Source organism: Erythranthe guttata, chromosome 4, assembly GCF_056151865.1.
Source record: "Erythranthe guttata isolate IM_541 chromosome 4, IM_541, whole genome shotgun sequence".
NCBI classification, from domain to species: domain Eukaryota; kingdom Viridiplantae; phylum Streptophyta; class Magnoliopsida; order Lamiales; family Phrymaceae; genus Erythranthe; species Erythranthe guttata.
The window spans coordinates 19,677,053-19,699,432 of record NC_142536.1 but is presented as its reverse complement, the minus strand read 5'-3'; the positions used below and the strand labels follow the sequence as shown (position 1 = coordinate 19,699,432).

At 32.9% G+C, this 22,380-nt stretch overlaps 2 protein-coding genes and 1 pseudogene across 3 annotated transcripts; 1 reads left to right on the top strand and 2 right to left on the bottom strand.

Annotated features, from left to right (window-relative positions):
* Positions 1–1,531: 1,531 nt before the first annotated feature.
* LOC105970109 (Rho GTPase activating protein with PAK-box/P21-Rho-binding domain-containing protein) lies at positions 1,532–5,567 on the bottom strand. The gene is made up of 5 exons (XM_012994902.2): positions 4,567–5,567; positions 3,737–3,857; positions 3,539–3,658; positions 3,221–3,451; positions 1,532–2,276 (listed from the first exon to the last, which is right to left on the bottom strand). Exons 1-5 carry the CDS (start codon positions 5,022–5,024, stop codon positions 1,773–1,775), a joined length of 1,434 nt encoding a protein of 477 aa, XP_012850356.2. The 5' UTR covers positions 5,025–5,567; the 3' UTR covers positions 1,532–1,772.
* Positions 5,568–8,396: 2,829 nt separating this feature from the next.
* On the bottom strand, positions 8,397–10,061 carry LOC148771360 (protein FAR-RED IMPAIRED RESPONSE 1-like). Its single transcript, XM_088817606.1, has 3 exons — positions 9,723–10,061; positions 8,533–9,429; positions 8,397–8,420 (listed from the first exon to the last, which is right to left on the bottom strand). The coding sequence occupies exons 1-3, from the start codon at positions 9,936–9,938 to the stop codon at positions 8,397–8,399; spliced, it is 1,137 nt and encodes a 378-aa protein (XP_088673732.1). The 5' UTR covers positions 9,939–10,061.
* Positions 10,062–14,284: 4,223 nt separating this feature from the next.
* Positions 14,285–15,054, top strand: LOC148771359 (peptidyl-prolyl cis-trans isomerase FKBP62-like; annotated as a pseudogene). Its single transcript, XR_016030988.1, has 4 exons — positions 14,285–14,544; positions 14,610–14,684; positions 14,759–14,839; positions 14,942–15,054. The product of XR_016030988.1 is annotated as a peptidyl-prolyl cis-trans isomerase FKBP62-like (transcript).
* Positions 15,055–22,380: the final 7,326 nt, after the last annotated feature.

Sequence of the window (22,380 nt, the reverse complement as noted above, 5' to 3'; positions counted from 1 at the left end):
TGCCTCAGAAATATTGGGTGGTTATAAATTTATAAAGATTTGATTTTTTTTTTATTTTTTTTTATAAAGATTTGATTTTTTTTTATATATATATATTTTATTTTGGATGTCCTTATCTTCTGTTATGTTCTTCCATCCCTGAAATTGTTCAATCTTATCTTAATTAATTTCCCTTGTAATTCTCCTTTCTTTGTGGTTTATTTATCACTTCTGTCTAACAGAATTTCGAGTTTATCATATCAAAAAAAAAATAAAAACAAAAAATTAAAAAAATAACATTACGTATGAAATAAGGAATTTATTGCATTTAGAACTCATGTATGATGTATTGTATACCGGATTTGCTATAAAAACATATTATTATAAATATTAGCAAAAAAAAAAAAAAAAAAATCTATGATATATATTTTTTTAGCAGACAACCATTAAATGATGAATTTAAGATTCAAAGAAATGACTAGTTTATAATCTATAGGGCAAATTACCATTAGCGAGGTAAACTTAAATTACGAAGAAAAAAAAAATACTCATGTTTGGATAATTACAGACTTACAGTGATCGATGAATATATGTATTTTCTCGTTACTAAAAAAAAAACTAACTTCAATAGGTAAATTTGATAGTGTAAAGAAGATACACGTGTAAGATAAATACATAGTTTATGGATTGTTGAAATTACCCAAAAATGATGGGGTTTTCGTAATTTGACCATACCTCGGGGTGACCGTAATTTGCCGGACTTTCTTGAACCTCCTAATCAAATTAGGTTATGAAGTGCTTATATATGGAGTTTGTTGATGTGGTTGGCTAGAGGGAAAATACCCTAAATTATAACCACTTGAAATAAAATGATTTATGCATGTTTTAAATATGGGGGGGAAAATATTGATTGTGAAGTATGAAAGTTTTAAGGGGGCAAATTTCATAGTGAAGTTGACACTAAACTGCATCAAATGAAATCTGCTACACTTATCTACCTCTGCTAAAAATATCCAGATCTTTCTATGTGTGTGTTTTTGTGTGTGTGTGTGTGTGTGTGTGTGAGAGAGAGAGAGAGAGAGAGAGAGAGAGAGAGAGAGAGAGAGAGAGAGAGAGAGAGAGAGAGAGAGAGAGAGAGAGAGAGAGATATTCCTGGTTGATTCTTCTTGATTGAATTTTCAATATTTTTTCAGACAATGATGTAACATTTTCTTCCAATTTCCATGATGTAATTTAATTAGCTAAATATTAAATTATCAAGTAATAATTTGGTAGGTTTTTACGGACTAGAAGAACTATTACTTAAGCAAGACTATTAATTTATTGTGTATTAATTTATCAAGTTTCTAATATATATATATATATATATATATATATATATATATATATATATATATATATATATATATATATATATATATATATATTTTTTTTTTTTTTTTTTTTTTTTTTTTTTTTTTTTTTTTTGTAAACGAATCGGGCTCGTTCCGGTGTATCGACCCGTATTTTCGCATCGAGGAAAAATAAAATAAAAAATAAATGACATCCATATGGTGGCAAAATGAAAATTATACATAGAGAACAAAATAACATCTCAGTATTCAGTTAAACATATGTTTTCTCTAACAATGGGAACTTCCAGACATAATTAAGCAACAACAATCACCACAACAACAGTAAAAAACAAACTTAAAAAGAAAATTACAGATTCCAGAAAAATTACAGATTCCAGAAAAAGTTTCGAATTCAGAATCACAGGTAGTAAAAAAAAAATAAAAAAAAAATAAAATCAATCAACGCCATGCTTCACAGCGTTCCGTAATTGAATTTATACGGCTCAAATTGCTCATGCAATCACTCTTTGGAGCCACGTTTTCATCTAAATCGATTCCCGACCCGTTCGAACGGCCCGTTTTGCTCGTCTTGTTCTCTTCGAACTGATTCTTGAAACCGCTCGTAACTATGTAGACTTGACCTCTAGTTTCACTTTCGTCGGATTCTTGAGTAGAAGTTGAATTGCTGTTATTACATGACTGGTTAGTTTCGGAACTAGAATCCGAACAAGGGTCCTCAATCACAAATGCGTGTGCTGTTGCCTCTTCGCACGATTCGACGGGATCTTCGACTTGCAGCTGCGGGAAACTACGATGTCCGTTTTCGTCGGAAGGTTCCATGTGGGGAATGGAAGAAGGTTCTAGAACGGGATCTAATCTTTCTCGTAAAGTCTTCTCTATTAGTGTCTTGAGGAAGTTCATCACTTGTACTGCGTACATCAGTGCTGTCAGTGGATCCGCCATCTGCTCACGAGAAAAACCCGATTGTGAGGATTTCGGAAAATATAGCTAAAAAAATAAATAAATATTACTTTCCGACACAAGTACATAGTTCATTAGGTTTAGACATTACTTCGGTGCTTCGGAATCCGCTGTATGAAGTTTTTTGTTCTTACATGCTCGTATTTTCAGAGTTCTCCAGTAAAACTTATTCCAATTCCGTTCCAAAAAAAATGAAAAAATGGAATGAAAAAAACTTGTACCAAAATTGAAAATTTTCGGATCGGAATCGGCGGAATTCGGAATTTTTAATTTTTTTGTCACCTATAATATCAAAAACACATAATAATACTGATATTTAAAGTGAAAATTTCGGGAAAAAAATGAAATTTTCGGAAGTTAAAATCGAATCAAAATTTAGAATCTAATATGTATTGCATTTGCTTTCCAAAAAAAAAATCGGACATTTTGGAATTCAGAACTTTCGGAATAAAAAATATTGTTCGAAAATCGGAAATATTTGATTTGGAATACCCGGAATTCAGAAATTCCATCCCGATTTCGACTGCCAGGTAAACATATATGAGCAACTCCAAGGCCTTGTTTGGAAATTGTGATTAGTTTCGATATACAATATAATCAAAGTTTCGTCAAATGTTCGGGGTTTAGGTTTCAAGCCCATGATTTTAATGATATTACCTAATACAAGGATTATACAGTCACAAATCTCAAACATACGTGAATCACATATTCGATTATCACGTACAATGTAATCATTATTCATAACCAACTCAATCAATCTTATCAATCCTATCAACATTCCCAAACGAGGCCTAAAGGTGGTCGATCGGTCATGTATGTATATATATATATATATATATATATATATATATATATATATATATATATATATATATCCAAGAACATTAGCTATTAAAAATAAAGATAGATACATATTAGGAGTTTACCTGAGTCATATTAGGAGCGAACACCATAGCAATATTTCGTGAATTCATTTTATTTATATGCTCCTCTTGAACGACATCAGCCATTAAATTGATCGCCCAATCGAGCAAAGAAGCTTCCGTTTGAGGGAGAAGCCTCACTAGTGCTTCACAATCGTCTTCCGACTGAGACTGCATAACTTGCTCCGGTGAAAGTGAATCCAATATCCCTCTCGGAAGTTCTCTAAACCAAGCCTACATTAAAGACGTAAATCGATGAAATATGGGCCCCACTTGAAAGCAAGTTTAAAAAAAAAAAAAAAAAAACATCCAAGTAATAACCTTAATGAGACCAGCCAAACAGTGAACATCGATGCCACCAGGAATTACGCCTCGGTTTAATTGGTCCCTCACATACTCGTCTTGGCTGTTTCCTGCGGTTATTCTGAATATCCCTTCCGCCTGCAAAAAGAAATGCCGAAAATTAATTAAAAAATAATAAGCCAAAAAAAAATTAGGGTCGTTGCACGATTGACTTACTTGAAGGCCGCCTTGGGAATACAAATGCCTCTGCAAAAGCAGGAGAATAGTCGGAATGCTATTGCCTCGTAGATCATAAGAGAGTTGCATTGATTCGGTCGAAACTCCGAAAACAGTGGCACTGTCAATATATATATATATACATATTTATAATAACAAACAAATTCACTTTTCGTCAAAAGAGCAGATAAACAAATCGAAAGCTAAAACAGCGAGCGCACAATGAGATCAAATCAAATAGACATATCCGCTGAAATTTATTTATAAAGTTAAAGTTTCCGTTTCTAGAACAGTTAATTGGACGTATAATCGTTCCGATACAGTCAACTATTAAAAATTTAATCCGGCTGAAGTCGCATTTATTGAACGGTGAAATGAGGAATAATAGATAATGTATTAGTCTATCTTATCGACTAGATACGATGGATCCATTGGTAATAACTCAGATGGATTCCCAGGTTAAAGCTCACCTCAAATATGGTAAAAAGATAACGACACTCGGATCACGAACTAATTTAGCAGCAATTCTATAATTAATTGTCAATAATACAGTTAGACGAGTACTCGATTCAAGAAAACGACAAGAACATTTAACAACAAATTTCACCAAATTATCTGAAAAAAATTCAAAACCGCAACGCAAGAAACGAGTTATAAAGAGCAAAACGACAATGCAGAAGTCTATATACGGTCTAATATTAACAATCCCAATAATCATCGATCAAAACAAACGGGAAACATCACAATGCGCTTAAAATTTCGACATCGCGAGATAATTTAACATATTAATCGAACATTTCAAGAACTTAAAAAAAAATCGAAGAATATACCTAGCACTAGGAGCCCTTCTTGGAACCTCAGGCTCAAACTCAACAGGCAATCCCAAAAACCCATCAAACCTATCAAATGTGACATGATTAACGTGCTCCACATCAGTCGGCCAACCAATCTCCATCCCACCACCACCACCGCCGCCGCTGCCTTGGCCGCCGGCAGTGGCACTAGGAAAATTATCCCTATCCGTTTTGCAGGCCAACCAGAAACTCTTCCTAAACAGAGTCACCAGAAGAGCTAGAAGCGATAATTGGTCCCTCCTATCCTTCTCCCTTTTCTCCTTCACCCTAATTTCTTCTTCTTCTTCTACATTACCCACTGTAAGCACAGAAATCGCTTCTTCAGCAGCCGAATATGACTGGGTGTGGTGGAACAACGTGGCGTTGTGGTGGGTGGGTGTTGTGGATATGGAAGTGGGGGAGGACGAAGAAGGAGAGTGGAGCACATCTGTCATTGTTGTTGTAATCAAACAGTTTGAACAAATCAACACCAAACTAATTTTTTTTTATAAAAATGGGATCTTTGTAAGGATAATTAATTTATCGGAATAAAGAATTTTGAAAAATAGGGTTTGGGATTGGGAGTGAGAGGAGATGGATTGAAGGGATGAGAGAGAAAGTAGAGAGACGTGGGAATCATGAAGTTGAATTGTTTATTGGGTTTCTGTCTGATGTATCTCTGGAGAATGTGCGACGTTTGTTTATTATTGAGAGCGTTGGAAGAGAAACAGTCGTCATTAAGAGAGAGAAAGAGGGGTTGTATCATGTATGTATTTGTTGTATGTATAGGTTGTGTTCATAAATGGTGTGGGGATGGTGGTATTGGTAGGTGGGTATGGTATGCTTTAGTTTCAGGTGGACGCTTTCTCGTTCTTGATGATGATGATGATGATGATGAGATGGTGGTGATGATTTCTTTGGTGGGGTTTTTTTCTTATTTTTTTATTTTTTTATTTTTTTAATTCAGATATAATTTATAACTAATATTATTCTTTTTATTTTTAAGTAAAAAGATTATTCGAATAAAATAAATACCACAAAAATTAAAATTATGTATCATTTACATAACCACATTCTAAAAAAAATTTTGGATAAAATTACGAATATTGATCTCTTGAAGTAAGATTAGATTACGGATTAAAATATCTCTTATTTGTAAAGTTACATATATTTCATAAGGTATGTATCGTCTAATGTTAACGTCAATATTAATAGAATTTTTTAAATCCCTAGATTATTCCTCCGAAGAAAATTAGGGGTGAAATTGTAATACTTTAGGATATAAAATATAGTTTATTTGTATGTATTTCGTCAATAATAAGTGAGCACATATCGCCTTAATATGTTTTTTAAATTGGGAAAATTCTCTAATTGAAAAATGTGGGTGTTACCTACATTACAAATGCACCTCAAGAAATCGAGTCTTGGTACCGACGAAAACCCTCTTATGCTTAAGTAAGCCACTAATAAGAGAAAATTTTAAAAAATCTCTAAAATACATTAAAATAAACTAGGAATAAAAATATAATTTTGCCTTAAAATTATTTGTATATTTAATTAATTTTAAATTAAATGTGGGCTGAACCCGCAATTAATCAAAATAAGCCCACATATATAACTTAAATTTCATATATTGAACAGTGGGCCTTCATTTAAACTAGTTGGGCTCATTTGGGCTTTAAATCATATTTAGTACTAATTTTTTACAATTTTAATAGTAAATCACATATAATAATATAATAAAATTAATTCGACATACATGAATTAAAACCCATTTTTGCTGCTAATTTATTTTATCGGAAATGCTATTCGCGGCTGCGTTTTTGCTATTCGCGGCTCATAAAAAAAAACCCCTCTCTCTCTAAACTTTCAAAAGCCAAAAACCGCAAATAGCAAAAAAAAAAAAAAAAATTTCGAAAAAGAAGAAATCAAGCTCGAATAGCCATTGGGTTTCGATTTTTTGAGGTAATTTCGACTAATTTCCGTATAATATGGATTGCCCATGTCGTTTATGCAACCAATTTCATGTTTAAAGCCCCTACAAATCGAATTGTAAGGGCTTTTTTATTTTCGGCCGTAATGAACTGCACGCCCAAGTTGGGCGGCCAAAGGGTGTTCAAACGCCCGATTTGGGCGTTCGAACACCCCTTGGCCGCCCAACTTGGGCGTTGGATAGTGCAGCAGGTCCAGGCGTTCACTCGCCCGGTTCACGCCCAAACCGGGCGTTCGAATTATTATTATTTTTTTTTTAATTTTTTTTTTTTTTATTTTTATAAATTCAATTATATTAATATAATTAATTTAAAATATGTTTTATGTTTGTAGGATGTCTAACTGGATGAAAAAATTAGGAATGGGAAAAGGAAAAGGTCCCCTGATTCGTCCTCCTGCAAATCCTGTGGACCAGAATACTGCGGAACGGGAGGGCAGAACGCACAACCGTAATGTTACCAGTTCTAAACGTCGTGGGGAACGGACTGGTGCTTTTGTACAACCGCGTATGACAATTGAGGAGGAGTCAGAGTCAGAGGCAGAGCCCGAGCAGGAGATGGATACATATATGGATCCCCACGAGGACGAGTACGATCCAGGACTACGTTTTCAGCAGAAGTATCAGTTCCCGGTGCCTGATTTGCCATCCGATGATGATGACGAGGACGGTTTGACTCCGCCTCCGCCTCCGGCTTATACAATGGCGGGTACTTCCGGTGGTTCTACTCCTGCCCCAAACCCGAGGTCCCGGCACGGTCCGAAAAAAACTCTTCCTACTCGACCGTGGAAGTTGATTGGTGAGACACCCGGTGGACCAAAATACCCTCATTTGATTCCGAGTTTTGGAGCCCATATTGCCTACGACATCTGGGAGGGAAAGGTAATACTTATTAATTTTAATAATTTTTGTTTAAAATGTTTATAGTTGATTTTTCTATTCTTAAATATCAATATATGTTCAATAGGGCCGACATATGCTGAAGTTGCGGTCTCATGCGAAGTCTACTTGGTCGGGCCCCGACGACTATTATAGTGTTTCACTATTGGAGAGTACCGGGTTGTATCACTTGCGTTATTGTTCGCTCCCTCAGCACAATAACCCGTTGATAGAGGCATTTATCGAGAGGTGGCAGCCAGACACCAACAGCTTTCACATGCCGTTTGGAGAGATGACTATTACTCTCCACGATGTGCACTATATCATGCATTTGCGAGTTAGTGGAAAGCGCCCTAACGTTTGGATTGATAAGGCAGATGCGATTTATGCGGGTGCGAGAGCGTTCGGTGTCGAGCCCCCAGTTGTGGAGAAATGGTATGGAGGCGGATCCCGGTTAGATGATTTGGATAGGATGTATGGCGACGATTCTTCATTTCCTTCCGAGTTTCGGGTACGAGAATATATTGCGTACTTGCTTGGAAAGCTATTGTTTGTCGATAAGAGTGGATCGAAGGTGAAAGCAGATTTTTTCCCACTTTTAGAGCATATCGATATGATTTCCGACTATTCATGGGGTTCGGCTACATTGGCCTATTTGTATCGACAATTGGGACGAGAGATACGTAGGTGTTTATTTTTTATGTTTTTATTATTCGAACTTCTTTGGTGTTGATGTTTTTTGCTTTGATTTGGACTTGTTGATGTTTTGTGTTTTTTTAGTTGGACTTGTGTTGTTTATTTGATTTGGACTTGTTGTTTGATTTATTTGGACTTGTTTATTTGATTTATTTGGACTTGTTTAATAATAATAATAATAATAATAATAATAATAATAATAATAATAATAATAATAATAATAATAATAATAATAATAATAATAATCCTCGACGCCTAAAGTTTACCAAAGTTTGCCACGGACCGACTACAAAAGCAAATCCTCGACGCCTACTATTGCCAAAACACTTTGAAGCACGACGCCCCACATTCATGTTAATGTGCCAAAGACATAATAGATGAGGCACAGTCGAAAATACATTCTCTATCGCCTTTAAGAGCCCTAACTCGCGATCAGTCACGAGTGCACTAGGTAGAGTATGTGGGGGGAAAAGTCTCTTCAACCTTTGCAACACCCATGTATAATGCTCTTCATTTTCATGGCGCATAAAAACCACTCCAACAGTAAAAATTTTTCCGACCGGAGTAACACCAACAATCTCCAACAAAGGCAATTTGTACTGATTGGTTTTGTAAGTACTGTCAAGTAGTATAACGTACGGAAACTTACTTAACAATTCGACAGATAGAGGGTGAGCCCACATCAAATCGATAACTGCATGTGTCGTTTCATCTGTACGGAACCACTTGTAATAGTTATGCTCCTCAAGCAACTCAATCAAATATTGCATCACTGTACGGTCACCCCTAGCTAATCTTCTCAACTTCGCCTTTTCATTGTATATTTGTTTCGAATAAGCATCGAGACCCAAGCCATTTTTCCTCAGGTTAGCCAAAATCTTCTTGGGCGGCACATGACTTTGTGAAAGATCCTTGATAATCTTCGACTCCGCTTCATTCAATGCACTAAGCCCATGCCCAGACGTGTATATCGGATGATGATTGTGCTTCCCATATACTGTTCTGAGCTCCCATCTATCGTCCAACCGCCGGCGTCCGACCATTTGAAAACCACATTCTATTTTTTTGCTACCAGACCTTTTCGAGGACGGCTCTGCGTTACTTCCTCGAGGCTTTCCGAACAAGTCACAAGTCAGACACACTTTATTTATTTTGGGGGTACTTTTTCTAATTAATTTCACGAAAAGAGCTCTTGCAACGGACCGAGCCCAATCCACTAACTCGTCCCCCGAGTCAAACAATTGAGTTGTTGTAAAATAATCGGTATGATCAACTTCAACTCTAGACGTATTGACCTGAAAAGAAAATACGGTTTATTCAATAATCGGTATTGAATAAAAAAATTATTTAAAAAAAAAAAAAAAAAAAAAAAAATTTAAAAACGGTTTGAACCGGACGCCCAACTCGGGCGCCCAAAGTAGCGGTACACGCCCAAGTTGGGCGTGCAGTTGGCTGCCGGGCGCCCGAACCGGGCGTGGAGCTGCCAACTGCACGCCCAACTTGGGCGTGTACCGCTACTTTGGGCGCCCGAGTTGGGCGTTTGGCCATTTTTTTCGACTTTTTCCGATCGAGAAGAAGAAATTTTTACCTCGCTAGGTCCGCTATCACGATCTTCATCCGACGAGCTCATTTGTTTTCGTATATCACACCAACAAGAATGATTTTTAAGCAAATTCTCTTCAAAACCTTCTTTTTCTAGAGAGATGGAATATTTTATTAATAACCGCGAATAGCAATTTTGCAACCGCGAAAAGCAAGTCCCTATTTTATTTATATACATACAGATAAGAACCTCAAACATCATTTTCACACAGGATTTACATGACGCCACGTGACAAAAATCACACGTGTCAACCCTACGTGCGCCATTCGGATAACCCCTAGTAATAAACGTGTCTCTTTTCTTAAAACTCTTTCATTCTTCAATTTTGCTAAAACCAAAAAAAGAAAAAGAAAAAAAAAATGGCAACCACTGAAGAAAAAATTGTAGAACCCAACACAGCTGATGATGGATTCACATACGCAGACGAGGTTTTTGTTGATGGTGAGATGTTGGTACCCGATGATGACCCGGTTATTTCCCCCCGGGTCGACCCGGTTAGTTTCACCACTTCCAAGCAGCTCAAGGTTTAATTTGCCTCTTATTAATCTTCATTACTCCAGTTTTAATTAATTAATTAATTAATTAGTGAATTTGTTTTGTTGAAGGAGGAAGCTGAAGAAGAAGAAAGCAAGAAGAAGAGTGGAAAAGAGGATGCATATCCTAATTTAAAGTCGACAATTATAATTTCAGGAGTGGTGGTAGCAGTAATTGGGGCTGTTTTGGCTATTGCCAGGAAGATTAAAGAGGCTTAATGTTTATTTATTTATTATCCTGCATTTTTAATTTAATTATTTACTATTTGTAATTTTACGTTTACTAGGTTTGACCAACGTTTGTAGCATGTCTATTACTACTAGTCAATTAGTACTTGTTATCATCGGTTTCGCCCCCCCTCTAATTTTTCTATTGGCAATATTAATTAGGGGCTATTTGTCAAACACCCCTCATCCAATTTGGACTTCTTGATAAATCTATTTTTTTAATTGATATTTGTTTTAAATCCAATTAACTCTAATTATCCAAAATGCTCTTATTTACCAGGGGTCTTAAGATATAGGTCCTAGTAACAAAACTTATTAGAACTAAATGACAAGTCTAACTAAATCTTTGCTTCACATCCTTTATAAATTTTATTCCAAAAATGCTCTTAACAAATAAAAATTGTAATATACATTAAATAATATTTTAACAGCATTTATCATTTTCATTTTTTCATCTAGCATTTTTTTATTATTTTTTTTACGTAGAACATATTTCTCTTTTTTTTTCTACATATTTCTTTTTTTCATGTCGTATTGTTTTCATTATTATAAAAATCTAATTATATCATTTTTACACTATTATAAAAAACATAAAAAAAAAAAATTTTCCAACATAATATTGAAAATTATAAAAAAAATTGTTTTTTTTCGTTTTTTTATTCAATTTACATTTTTTTAATTTTATCTGTTATCAAAATTGTAGTAGGCTATGAAACACTGTGGTGGTATACTATGATATACTATGGTTATGGTGTACTACAGTGTACTATGATCTCCTATAGTTTACTTATCCAAACCCTAAAAGCAAGTATACTACAGTGTACTATAGTCTACTACGGTGTACTACCAAACCCTAGCACCCAATCTCGCCAACCCTAGTCGTAAACACAGCAGCCGTAAACACAGCAGCCGTCAAACCCTAGAAGCCGACACCGCCGACCACCACAGCCCCACAACACCGCCGACCACCACCCCCCCACAACACTGCCCCCCCCCCCCCCCCCCCCCCCCCCCCCCCCCCCCCCCCAACCGACCACCACAACCCCCAACACCGCCGACCACCGCAGCCCCCAACACCGCCGACCACTGCAGCCCCCCCACACCACCGACCACCACAGCCCCCAACATCGCCGACCACCGCAGCCCCCAACACAGCCAACCACCGCAGCCCCCCAACACCGCCGACCACCGCAGCCCCAACACCGCCGACCACCGCAGCCCCCAAATACTGCCGACCACCGCAACCCTCCAACACCGCCTCGACCACCACAAACCCCCAACACCGCCACGACCACCACAACCCCTCGCCGTCGCCTCGACCACCACAACGCCTTGCCGGAAGATAAAGAGGCGAGAGGGAGAGGGAGAGTGAGCGGCGAGAGGCGATATAGAAAAAAAAATCTGAGAAGAAGAGGCGAGAGGGAGAGGGAGCGGCGAGATGCGAGAGAGAAAACAAAAAGAAAATATGATTATTTGAATAAACGTGGGATATTATATTTAGGGTATAAGGGCAAACTAGGGATAAAATAAAAATTAGGGGTGTGGTCATATATTATTTTAAAATAAGGATTTAATTAAAAGATTGAATTCAAGGTTGTTATTTAGTTCAAATTAAATTTCATTTAAGGGACTCTTAGCATATTAACCCTATTTACTATTACTGAAAATTAATATATTATATTATTGTGGAAAAATCAATCCATTTTTTGTAGATATGCAAATCCCCCTATTCTCTCCCCCATCTCACACCATCCCCTATTATCTCTACTATGACCTATCACATATCTCACGTTAATTTTAGTTTATGCTTTCCCATTTTTTTAATTTTTTAATAGTCTTTTTTTACAATTTAAAACAAAAATTGTTTTCTTTCTTAAGTGTTTTAAATGGTTTATATTTAAAAAAATTTAAAATCCACTACATACTCATCGAAAACCACTAAATTTATCGAAAAACACTATGAAATTAAAGTGAAAATTTACTATAAAATAAGCATAATTCACATTAATATTAATGTAATCCACTATTAAATTAGTGTAATCCACTATTAAATTAGTGTAAACCACTCTTAAATTAGTATAATTCACTACATATTCATCGAAAACCACTCTGTGTATAACAGTTATGTAACATGAAAACCACTATATATAACAGTTATGTAAACATGAAAACCACTCTGTATAACAACTATGTAAATATGAAAATCACTCTGTATAATTACAAATTTGCTTTCTTGCTCGGATAAACAACAACATAACGTTCAAGCAAAACAAACATGTTTATACATCTGAGCAAATAAAAACAGTAGATTAATATATATATATATATATATATATATATATACATATATATATATATACATATATATAGATATATATATATATATATATATATATATATATATATATATATATATATATACATATATATATATATACATCTATATATATATATATGTATATATATATATATATGTATATATATATATATATATATATATATATATATATATATATATATTGTCTTCTTAAAATGATAACACCGCATCTGCACAAAATTTCAACAAATAGAGAGAGAGAGGGGATGTCATTAAAACGGGTAGTTAATTCCCTAATTATTAGCATCTCTTAATTAGAAAAGATATTATATATCTTTTAATATTAAAATTAAATATATATTATTTTTTAATTAGGGGTATAATGGTGATAATTAAGTGGTTTTAATTAATTAAAATTATTTTGGATTTATCTTAAAAATGTAAAATAAAATTGGGCTCATTGTAATGACACTTGTGTAATTAGGGGGTTTTGTCAAATTTTCCCTATTAATTAATTCGTGCAAAACAAAATTGACTTCATTCATAAATTATATTTCCTAAATGGGAAATGATAAATACAGGATGACTTCTGGTAAATGCAGGTCAATTGGTTTTAATTTTATTATAATTTATAATAATGAAAACCTAATAGTGATGTTGCCCAAATGAGGTTGTTCAACCCAACGGTCTTTGGTTAACCTACAAAACAATTGAAACACTTAAGTCAGAAGATGTATTAATATAAGCAAATAATAATAATTAATTGCCAAATTAGAGTGTATCTTCTTATGTGAAATGAAACATACATTTATAGGTGGATGAATAGGTAGGACTTTCGTAGAAATCCGATGTGGGACAATGTGTTGTCTAATTGAGTTTTCACACACAATTAGATTAATTAGGGCAATTCAGACCTAATCTTAATTAGGTTTATAAGCCTAATTATGATTAGACACATCAAATAGTTATAATACAAAAATGGTCTCACGCTAGATCTCAAACTCAATATATAAAATTTGAAGCGATCGAGCTAGCCAAAACAATCAGCTCGAGATCGGCTTGTTACACCCTTAAAAAAAACTCTCTGATACAGGAGAACTAAAAAAATAAAAAATCCAAAGTATGTGAAAGTAATTGGAATACAAAATTAATTACCTCTAATTATATTTATTCCGTTTGGATTGCATATGTTACCTGCTGCTGTAATTGCGTTCACATTATCAATTGGTAATCACTGCAAATATTAAATATTAGGGCTGGAGTTGAAATTTCAGGAAGTGGAGTCTGGAAAAGTGGATTATGTTTAATTATGAATATAATTCAGAGGGTGGGGAAATTACAGTGAGGTTGTTGATTTGAAGTATGGCTTATTTTAACACCATAGTTTGAGAATTTCAAAGCTTATCGTCATAATCATACATAATTAGTAATTTATGTAATTTATGGATTAATAATAGTGTCCTTTGTCTTGTGACAGGACAAGTCATCCAGGGATTGGATGAAGGTATCAAAACTATGAAGGAGGAAGAAGGTGCTCTCTTCACCATACCAGCATGTTTGGCATATGGCGAATCGGCGGTGCTTCCCACAATGAATACTCTGTCTTATCATGTTATATTACTGTCCTGGGTTAGTTTGAAGGACATATGCAAGGACGGCGGAATACTCAAAAAAATTCTCAAACAGGGCGAAAGTTGGGAGACCCCCAGAGACCACCATGAAGTGTTTGGTATGTTTAGTAAATATGCCGTTCTTGAAATACTAATAATACTGATTGTGTTAAATGTCGTGTAGTTGAATTTGAAGCGAAACTGGAAGATGGAATTGTCGTTTCGAAATCAGATGGTGTTGGATTCACTGTTAACGAAGGTATACGTGTCTCTTTGAAGAAACTTGTAGTTTTGCCTTTCTAAATGCTGATGTAGCGATAACTTTATGATCAGGTCATTTTTGTCCGGCTCTTCCCGTAGCTGTATAAACGATGAAGAAAGGCGAAGAGGTTCTCCTTACAGTCAAACCACAATGTAAGACGCACAATTGCAAGTGATCCGAGTAATGGAACGTAACTGTGAGTTCATTATCTCACATGTAATCTTTTTATTCGAATATTGTACCATCCGATGTAGACGGGTTTGGTGAAAAGGGAAAGCGTGCCTATGGTGGTGATGGAGCTGTTCCACCCAATGCTACGTTGCATATCAATCTGAAGTTGGTATCGTGGGAGAGGGATAACAAGTAGACACGGCCACGGGCCGGTTTTGGGCCCGTTACCGGCCCGAACCGGCCCGTTGACGGCCCAAACCGGCCCGTTGACCGTGTGAACCGGCCCGTCCTACCCGGGACGGGCCCGGTTCTTAGATTTGGTGAACCGTAAACCGCCGGGCCGGCCCGGCGGTTCACCCGGATTTAAAAAAAAAAAAAATATAAAATCAAAAAAAAAGTGAATAACGGCCGGTTCACCCGGTGAACCGGCCCGGGTGAACCGGCCGTTATTTACTTTTTTTTTGAATTTTTTTGAATTTTTTCCCCCCCCAATTTTTCCTATAAATACCCTCACACCCCAATTTTGCTTTTTTTTGAATTTTTTTTGAATTTTTTTTGCCCCCAAACCCCCCTAATTTTTCCTATAAATACCCTCACACCCCAATTTTTCCTATAATTTACTTATTCATCAAATATTTCAAACTTGTGCTTCTAAATTGAATTTTCATTTATTTCCTTTTCCTTTATCTATTTAAAAGTATTTCTTTTAATTTACTTATTCATTAAATATTTCAAAAAAAAAAAAAACAAAAAAAAAAAAAAATTCAAAATTTCCGGCCCGACCCGGAACCGGCCCGGATAGGCCCGTGAACCGGCCCGAACCGGCGGGCCGACCCGGCCCGGTGAACCGTGCACGCCACGGGCCGGTTCCGGTTCCGGAAAATGTGAACCGTGAACCGGTCCGAACCGGCCCGGAACCGGCCCGTGGCCGTGTCTAATAACAAGGAGTTGGAAGAAGTATTCCAATTAGTCGATTCGTTCGTCAGACTGTTTTCTCAAGATGTTTCTGAACAGAAACGAGCTGCTTATGAATCGGACGAAATTGGCCCACATTCCACTTTAACTCCACTTTTCACCCAAATTCCCAACGCCATGCCTCAGTTGTTGGCGCCCCTAATCCCATTCACCCTGAGCACGTCGCAAAAATTCCCACACCCATACCTCCAATTAAAAATATCTCAGTCATTGGGAATCTCTCATTTTCAGCTGTTAACTACAAGGCAGTTGCAGAATCACCTTTGCTCGTTCAAGTACTCACAGATGCACTAATGTATTCAACCGACCACACAAAATTTTCTGCACTAACAGCTTTCTATGTACTGTTGGATCACGACCCAAACATGGTGTTCATCAGCGAATCTACAGTGTTTAACATGATGGTGTTATTGGATAACCTTATTCCTGGCAACAATTGTGAGTTCCTCATGTATTCTGTTAATACGGAGTTTGATAACTACTTCGCTGTAAAACAGTTTGACGTTAGGGAGAGCGTCACTCTGTTACTCCGTATATTCGACCAACTTTTGATTAATGAGAGGTTTTATGAGCAATTGGTTAAGATACTCCCGGTGTTGCTCCGTATGATCAAAACAAGGAAGCACTATCTTCGTTGGAGAGACAACGACGAGCTTTGCATGGAAATTATATAACTCCATCTTTTGATCTAACGACTAAGATACATTTTCAACAATTTCTTATAAAATATGTACAAATAAGGATTCTAGAAATTTTTTAGAATTCTCTAAGGATCCCTATATATAATGGTTGATTCTAGAAGTTTTCTAGAATACTCTATACTTTACCTGGAGTCTAATTAGGCCATCTTCTATGGAAAAATGGGTGGCCGGTGACAATCAATGAATCACACATTTTACTTTTGTGAAAATCATATTTGTACAACATATTCTTCAGCTACATTTTTTCCTTTTCATCCGAAATACAAAAATATTTAAAAGCATTTATACGAGCTAGCTGGATTCCTATTGTTGGCCGCTTTAAATAAAATGGCAGAATCAAACTAGTGGTCGTTGGAACAATGTCTAATAGTAATTATCTCCAAATAAATAGCCTAAATTTGTTTTAATTAGAAAGATCAGTCGCTTTCTTATTACACAAGATTTGTGGAGATGATTCTTACCTTCTTGATCAATTAAGAAGATATTCTTAGTTCATAAATGAAGCCTTTTCTTTTGTAGTAAGACAATGAGTACACTGCGTATATCATCATAATTTATTATCACGCGAGAACACAGAAACCCATGTTGGTGTATGTCTGTCAGATCGAATGGCGATTGATACATCTAGTGTAAATTAAATTTCATCTGATGTAACATAGATTTGATAACAACAAAATTCAATATATCTTATGATCTTGAGATTAGTAATGGCTAGTTCCAACTAACCTTGTCACTGAATGCTAGATTTAGCTATCCCAGGTTGTTCGAAAAAGGTCCACTCTCTTTTTTTATCGGTTCACACTCATTTATTTTGCCTCTCTTTTTTTATCGGTTCACACTCATTTATCTTGGGAAGTCGTTTGTTTGTTTGACGATGGTGACTGACTGACTTATGATACTTTGCTGGGGGGCCGGAGCTTGTCGGAGTACTGTCAATAATTCTGTGTAATTTCTTGACGCATAATTTTCATGTGGAATTTGATCTTAGAAATGAACGGTTTGGATTTAGGCAGAAGTTTAGGCGCGAGACGAACAAGATATAGTATTAAATTTTGGGAAAATTGTAATTTTGGTCCTCTATGTTAGTCTATTTAGGAATTTAGTGCTCTAACTTGTCATGTTTCAGTTTTACATGCAATAACTTTTCAAATATAGTATTTTAATCCTATCTTGCATGATTTTTAATTTTATGACGCCACAATTAAACTTGACGCATTTTAAATTTTAATTATATGGACGGTTGGAAATTGATAAATTCGACATTTAATTTATTATTGGCAGAACTTTAATTATGTAAGACGACACATCTATAAATTAAATTAGAGGAGCATTTATAATTTTTAAGCCTCTAAAATGTTAATTTAAAAAAAAATGATATATTACATAAATGTCGGGTTGCCGTAGTGTTAATTACTTTTATATATAAAGATAAACTAGTAATTCACCCGTGCGATGCACGGGATCAATTATTTTTTAAAAATTATTTTGGATAAAATAAAACGAACAAAAACTTTGAACAGTTGACATACATGTAAATATTACTAAAAAAAATGTTTTATTGAATCAAAATATATATTTGTTTGTGATTTACCATCATATTCTTTTGTTCACACAACATTGCTCCTAAAGTTAGTTATATCGTCCGATTCTGAGTTGATAAATATTTTTATCTCAAATCTACTTTTAACTATGGACATTGCGGCCTACAATTGTCTATGCCTCCCTAATATTGACACTAATATTACACTAACAACAACTACTAATACTAATACTAAAACCATCATTGATAATACTAATACCAATACTATTATTAATACTAAAACCAACACTAATAATAATAATATTAATATTAATCTAATATTAATACAATGATTAATACTAATGGTCTAATACTAATATTAATATCAACACTACTATTAACCAACCCTCAATAGGAGAGTTGGTACCTAACATTTACCAATAGGGTAAGGTCTAGGGTTCGAGTCCCCCCTCCCCTACTTCCCCTAGTAATGGATTTGAATTTACTCAAAAATAAAATAAAAATCAACACTACTATTAATAATGATACTCCAATTCTAATACGAATATTTAATGTATATTGATATTCATATTCATATTCATACTCATATATTGAATACTGATAATGATACTGATACTGATATTAATACTAATATCATACTAATAATACTAATATTAATACTAATCCTAATATTAATACGATATTAATACTAATAGTCTAATATTAATATTAATATCAACACTAATATTAGTAATAATACGCCAATTCTTATACGAATAGTTAATGTTTAAACTAATACGCCAATACTAATACGAACACTAATATTAATACCAATATTAATACTAATACTAATACTAATACTAATGCTAATGTTAATGCTAATACGCCAAGACTAATATGACTTCGAATACTAATAATAATACTAATAATGATAATAATAATAATGATAATAATAATATTGATATTGATATTGATACTGATACTGATATTGCTACAGATATTAATATTGATACTAATATTAATACACATACTGATACACATACACATATTGATACTGATATTGATACTGATACTAATACTATTATTAATACTAATACCAATACTAATACCAATACTAATACCAATACTAATACCAATATTAATATTCATACCAATACTCATACTTTGATATAGATATTGATACTAATACTGATACTGATACTGATACTCATACTCATACTCATACTCATATTGATAGTGATAATGATACTAATATCGATAGTGATACTGATATTAATACTGATATTGATACTAATACTGATACTGATACTAATACTAATACTAATATTATACTAATACTAATATTAATACTAATACTAATACTAATACTAATACTAATACTAATACTCATACTAATACTAATACTAATACTAATACTAATACTAATACTAATACTAATACTAATACTAATACTAATACTAATACTAATATTAATACTAATACTAAAACTAAAACTAAAACTAATACTAATACTAATATTAATATTGATATTAATACTAATACTAATATTAATACTAATACTAATATTGATAGTGATAGTGATAGTAATATTAATATTAATACTAATACTAATACTGATGCTGATAGTGATACTAATATTGATGCTCATACTAAGACTAATACTAATACTAATAATACTAATACTAATACTAATACTAATACTAATACTAATACTAATACTAATACTAATACTAATACTAATACTAATACTAATACTAATACTAATACTAATACTAATACTAATACTAATACTAATACTAATACTAATACTAATACTAATACTAATATTAATACTAATACTGATATTGATATTGATACTGATATTGATACTATTAATATTACTGATACTGATATTATATACTGATACTTATACTGATACTGATACTGATATTTATACGGATATTGATACTGATATTTACACCCATACTTATACTCATACCCATACTCATACTAATATTCATATTCATACTCATACTCATACTCATAGTGATACTGATACTGTTATTAATATTAATATTAATATTAATATTAATATTGATATGGATACTAATACTAATACTAATATTAATACTAATACTAATACTAATACTAATATTAATACTAATACTAATACTAATACTAATACTAATACTAATATTACTACTAATACTAATACTAACTGATACTGATACTGATACTGATACCATATTGATACTGATACTAATATTAATACTCATACGTAAGTAATGTTGACATAATTATAAATTAAACGTTTAAATTTAGTAATTTTGCCGCATGATGAAATTAGTGATTATTTGTTTACTGTTAGTTGAATAAAGTTATTATTATTTCAAACAAATTAAAAGAAGATACATAAAACATGTGTCAAATGTAGGTACTACTACTTGTCAAAAATATAGTTTCCATTTAAACTCTATATAGAATCATATCAATTAATATCCATTATTAATTTTTTTTTCTCTAATTATTATTCTCAGTATATGATAAACAATAAAAATAAGTTTACGATTTATATAATTAACCATAAATTAAATAGGAAAAGGAAATTGCTAAAGGAAACGAAAAAAAGAAAATTGACACATATAATAGAAAGTAAATAGCAAATTATGAAACAAAAATCTGGAAATACAGCTATCAATATATAATGGGTTCGCAAAATTTTTAAAATAATTAAAACGAAATGAATATATTTTTTCAAATCATTCCAAATACACTAAAATTTCATAAATTATTCGAATGTATATTTAAATTACAAAATTATTAACATAGCTATTTAATTAAAAATTTAAATAAAAATAATACTTAAAAAAAGAATCAAAATATTACATTTTTCGGAAAATTAAATTATAAATAAGATAATAGCTTTCGGATTTATAGAATATAAAATTTTAAATGTTTAAATGAGTCTAGAAATGTTAAATATGTAAGAACTTAAATGCGTACCAAAATCAAAATGTCAACTAATCAATTGAGGAATACACTTCATCAATTGAACTTCAACTAAGCAATTTGGAGATATGACATAGACATTTGCCACATTTCTTTCATAGATGGCATAGTTCCTCTTTTTATATTATATATAGATGGTAAATATAGTTTTATTTACAATTATAATAAAAATAAACAAATAAATATAATCCAAATTTATTGAAATAAAATTATAGAAACTAATATGAACGTACAAATTAATAATAATGTATGTACATATGAACAAAATAGATAAAAATAAGCATTATTAATGGACACAAAAATTAATATTTTTAAAAAAATATGTAAATACTAAATAATCTATTACATGCTCAATCAAGTTCATTAATCTCAATGTCTTTTTCATCGAAACCAAGCTTACAATCATCTCACGTATAATCAAAAGATGGAAGTGCATAACTATTTTTTTCTAAATTCATCCTTAAAATATACACGGATGATGTTTATGCTGCTATACAACGTCGCAGGGCTTCTCTCTTGCTAATGTCGCCGCGTATAACACAAATGATGATATACATGGATCTGCAAAAACAAAAAAAAAATGAAACAAACATAAGTTAGATTGTTATATGTACACATACATAATAAATGTATAACATCATAAATATTCAACGACAAATAAATGCTTCAAGCGAACACATCGATAAATATGCATTATGAATTTACAAAACAAAAGGAATAAAAAAAAGAGTTTTAGATGAGGAACTTAGTTATAACAAAACATGTAGATGTAGAGAGATGAATGAGTTGGGTTGAGATTGGGGGTATTTATACTTAATTTTCACACACTAAATAAGTAAATAAAACGATTTTAAGGAAATCATATATTGTTTATAGTAGTTAATGTATATATAAATGCATATATACTAAAACATGTATACATATATATTTCACCATAATTGGATATAATTAAAATAAATGTAAATTGATTTCATAAAATAAAAAATAGACACGATTGACAACAAATCCGGTGATTGATTTTATTTGATGCAAATTCAAAAATAATAATTGAAAGTCAAACTTTACATAAATTAAAATTAATTATGGTGATATTATTTCCATAAGTTATCAATATATAATAGATATGACATTGAAGATATATATGTATATATAGATATGTATATATAAATGATTTAGATAATACATGCATATCCAAATTTTAATAAAAATCAAAATATATGAAATATACACACTATTTTTTTTTCTTTTTTTCTTTTTTCGTATTATAGTAATAAAAATATAAATTTCATAATATATTAAACAACAAATTAATTAAATTTAAAATTTTAAACATCCAAGT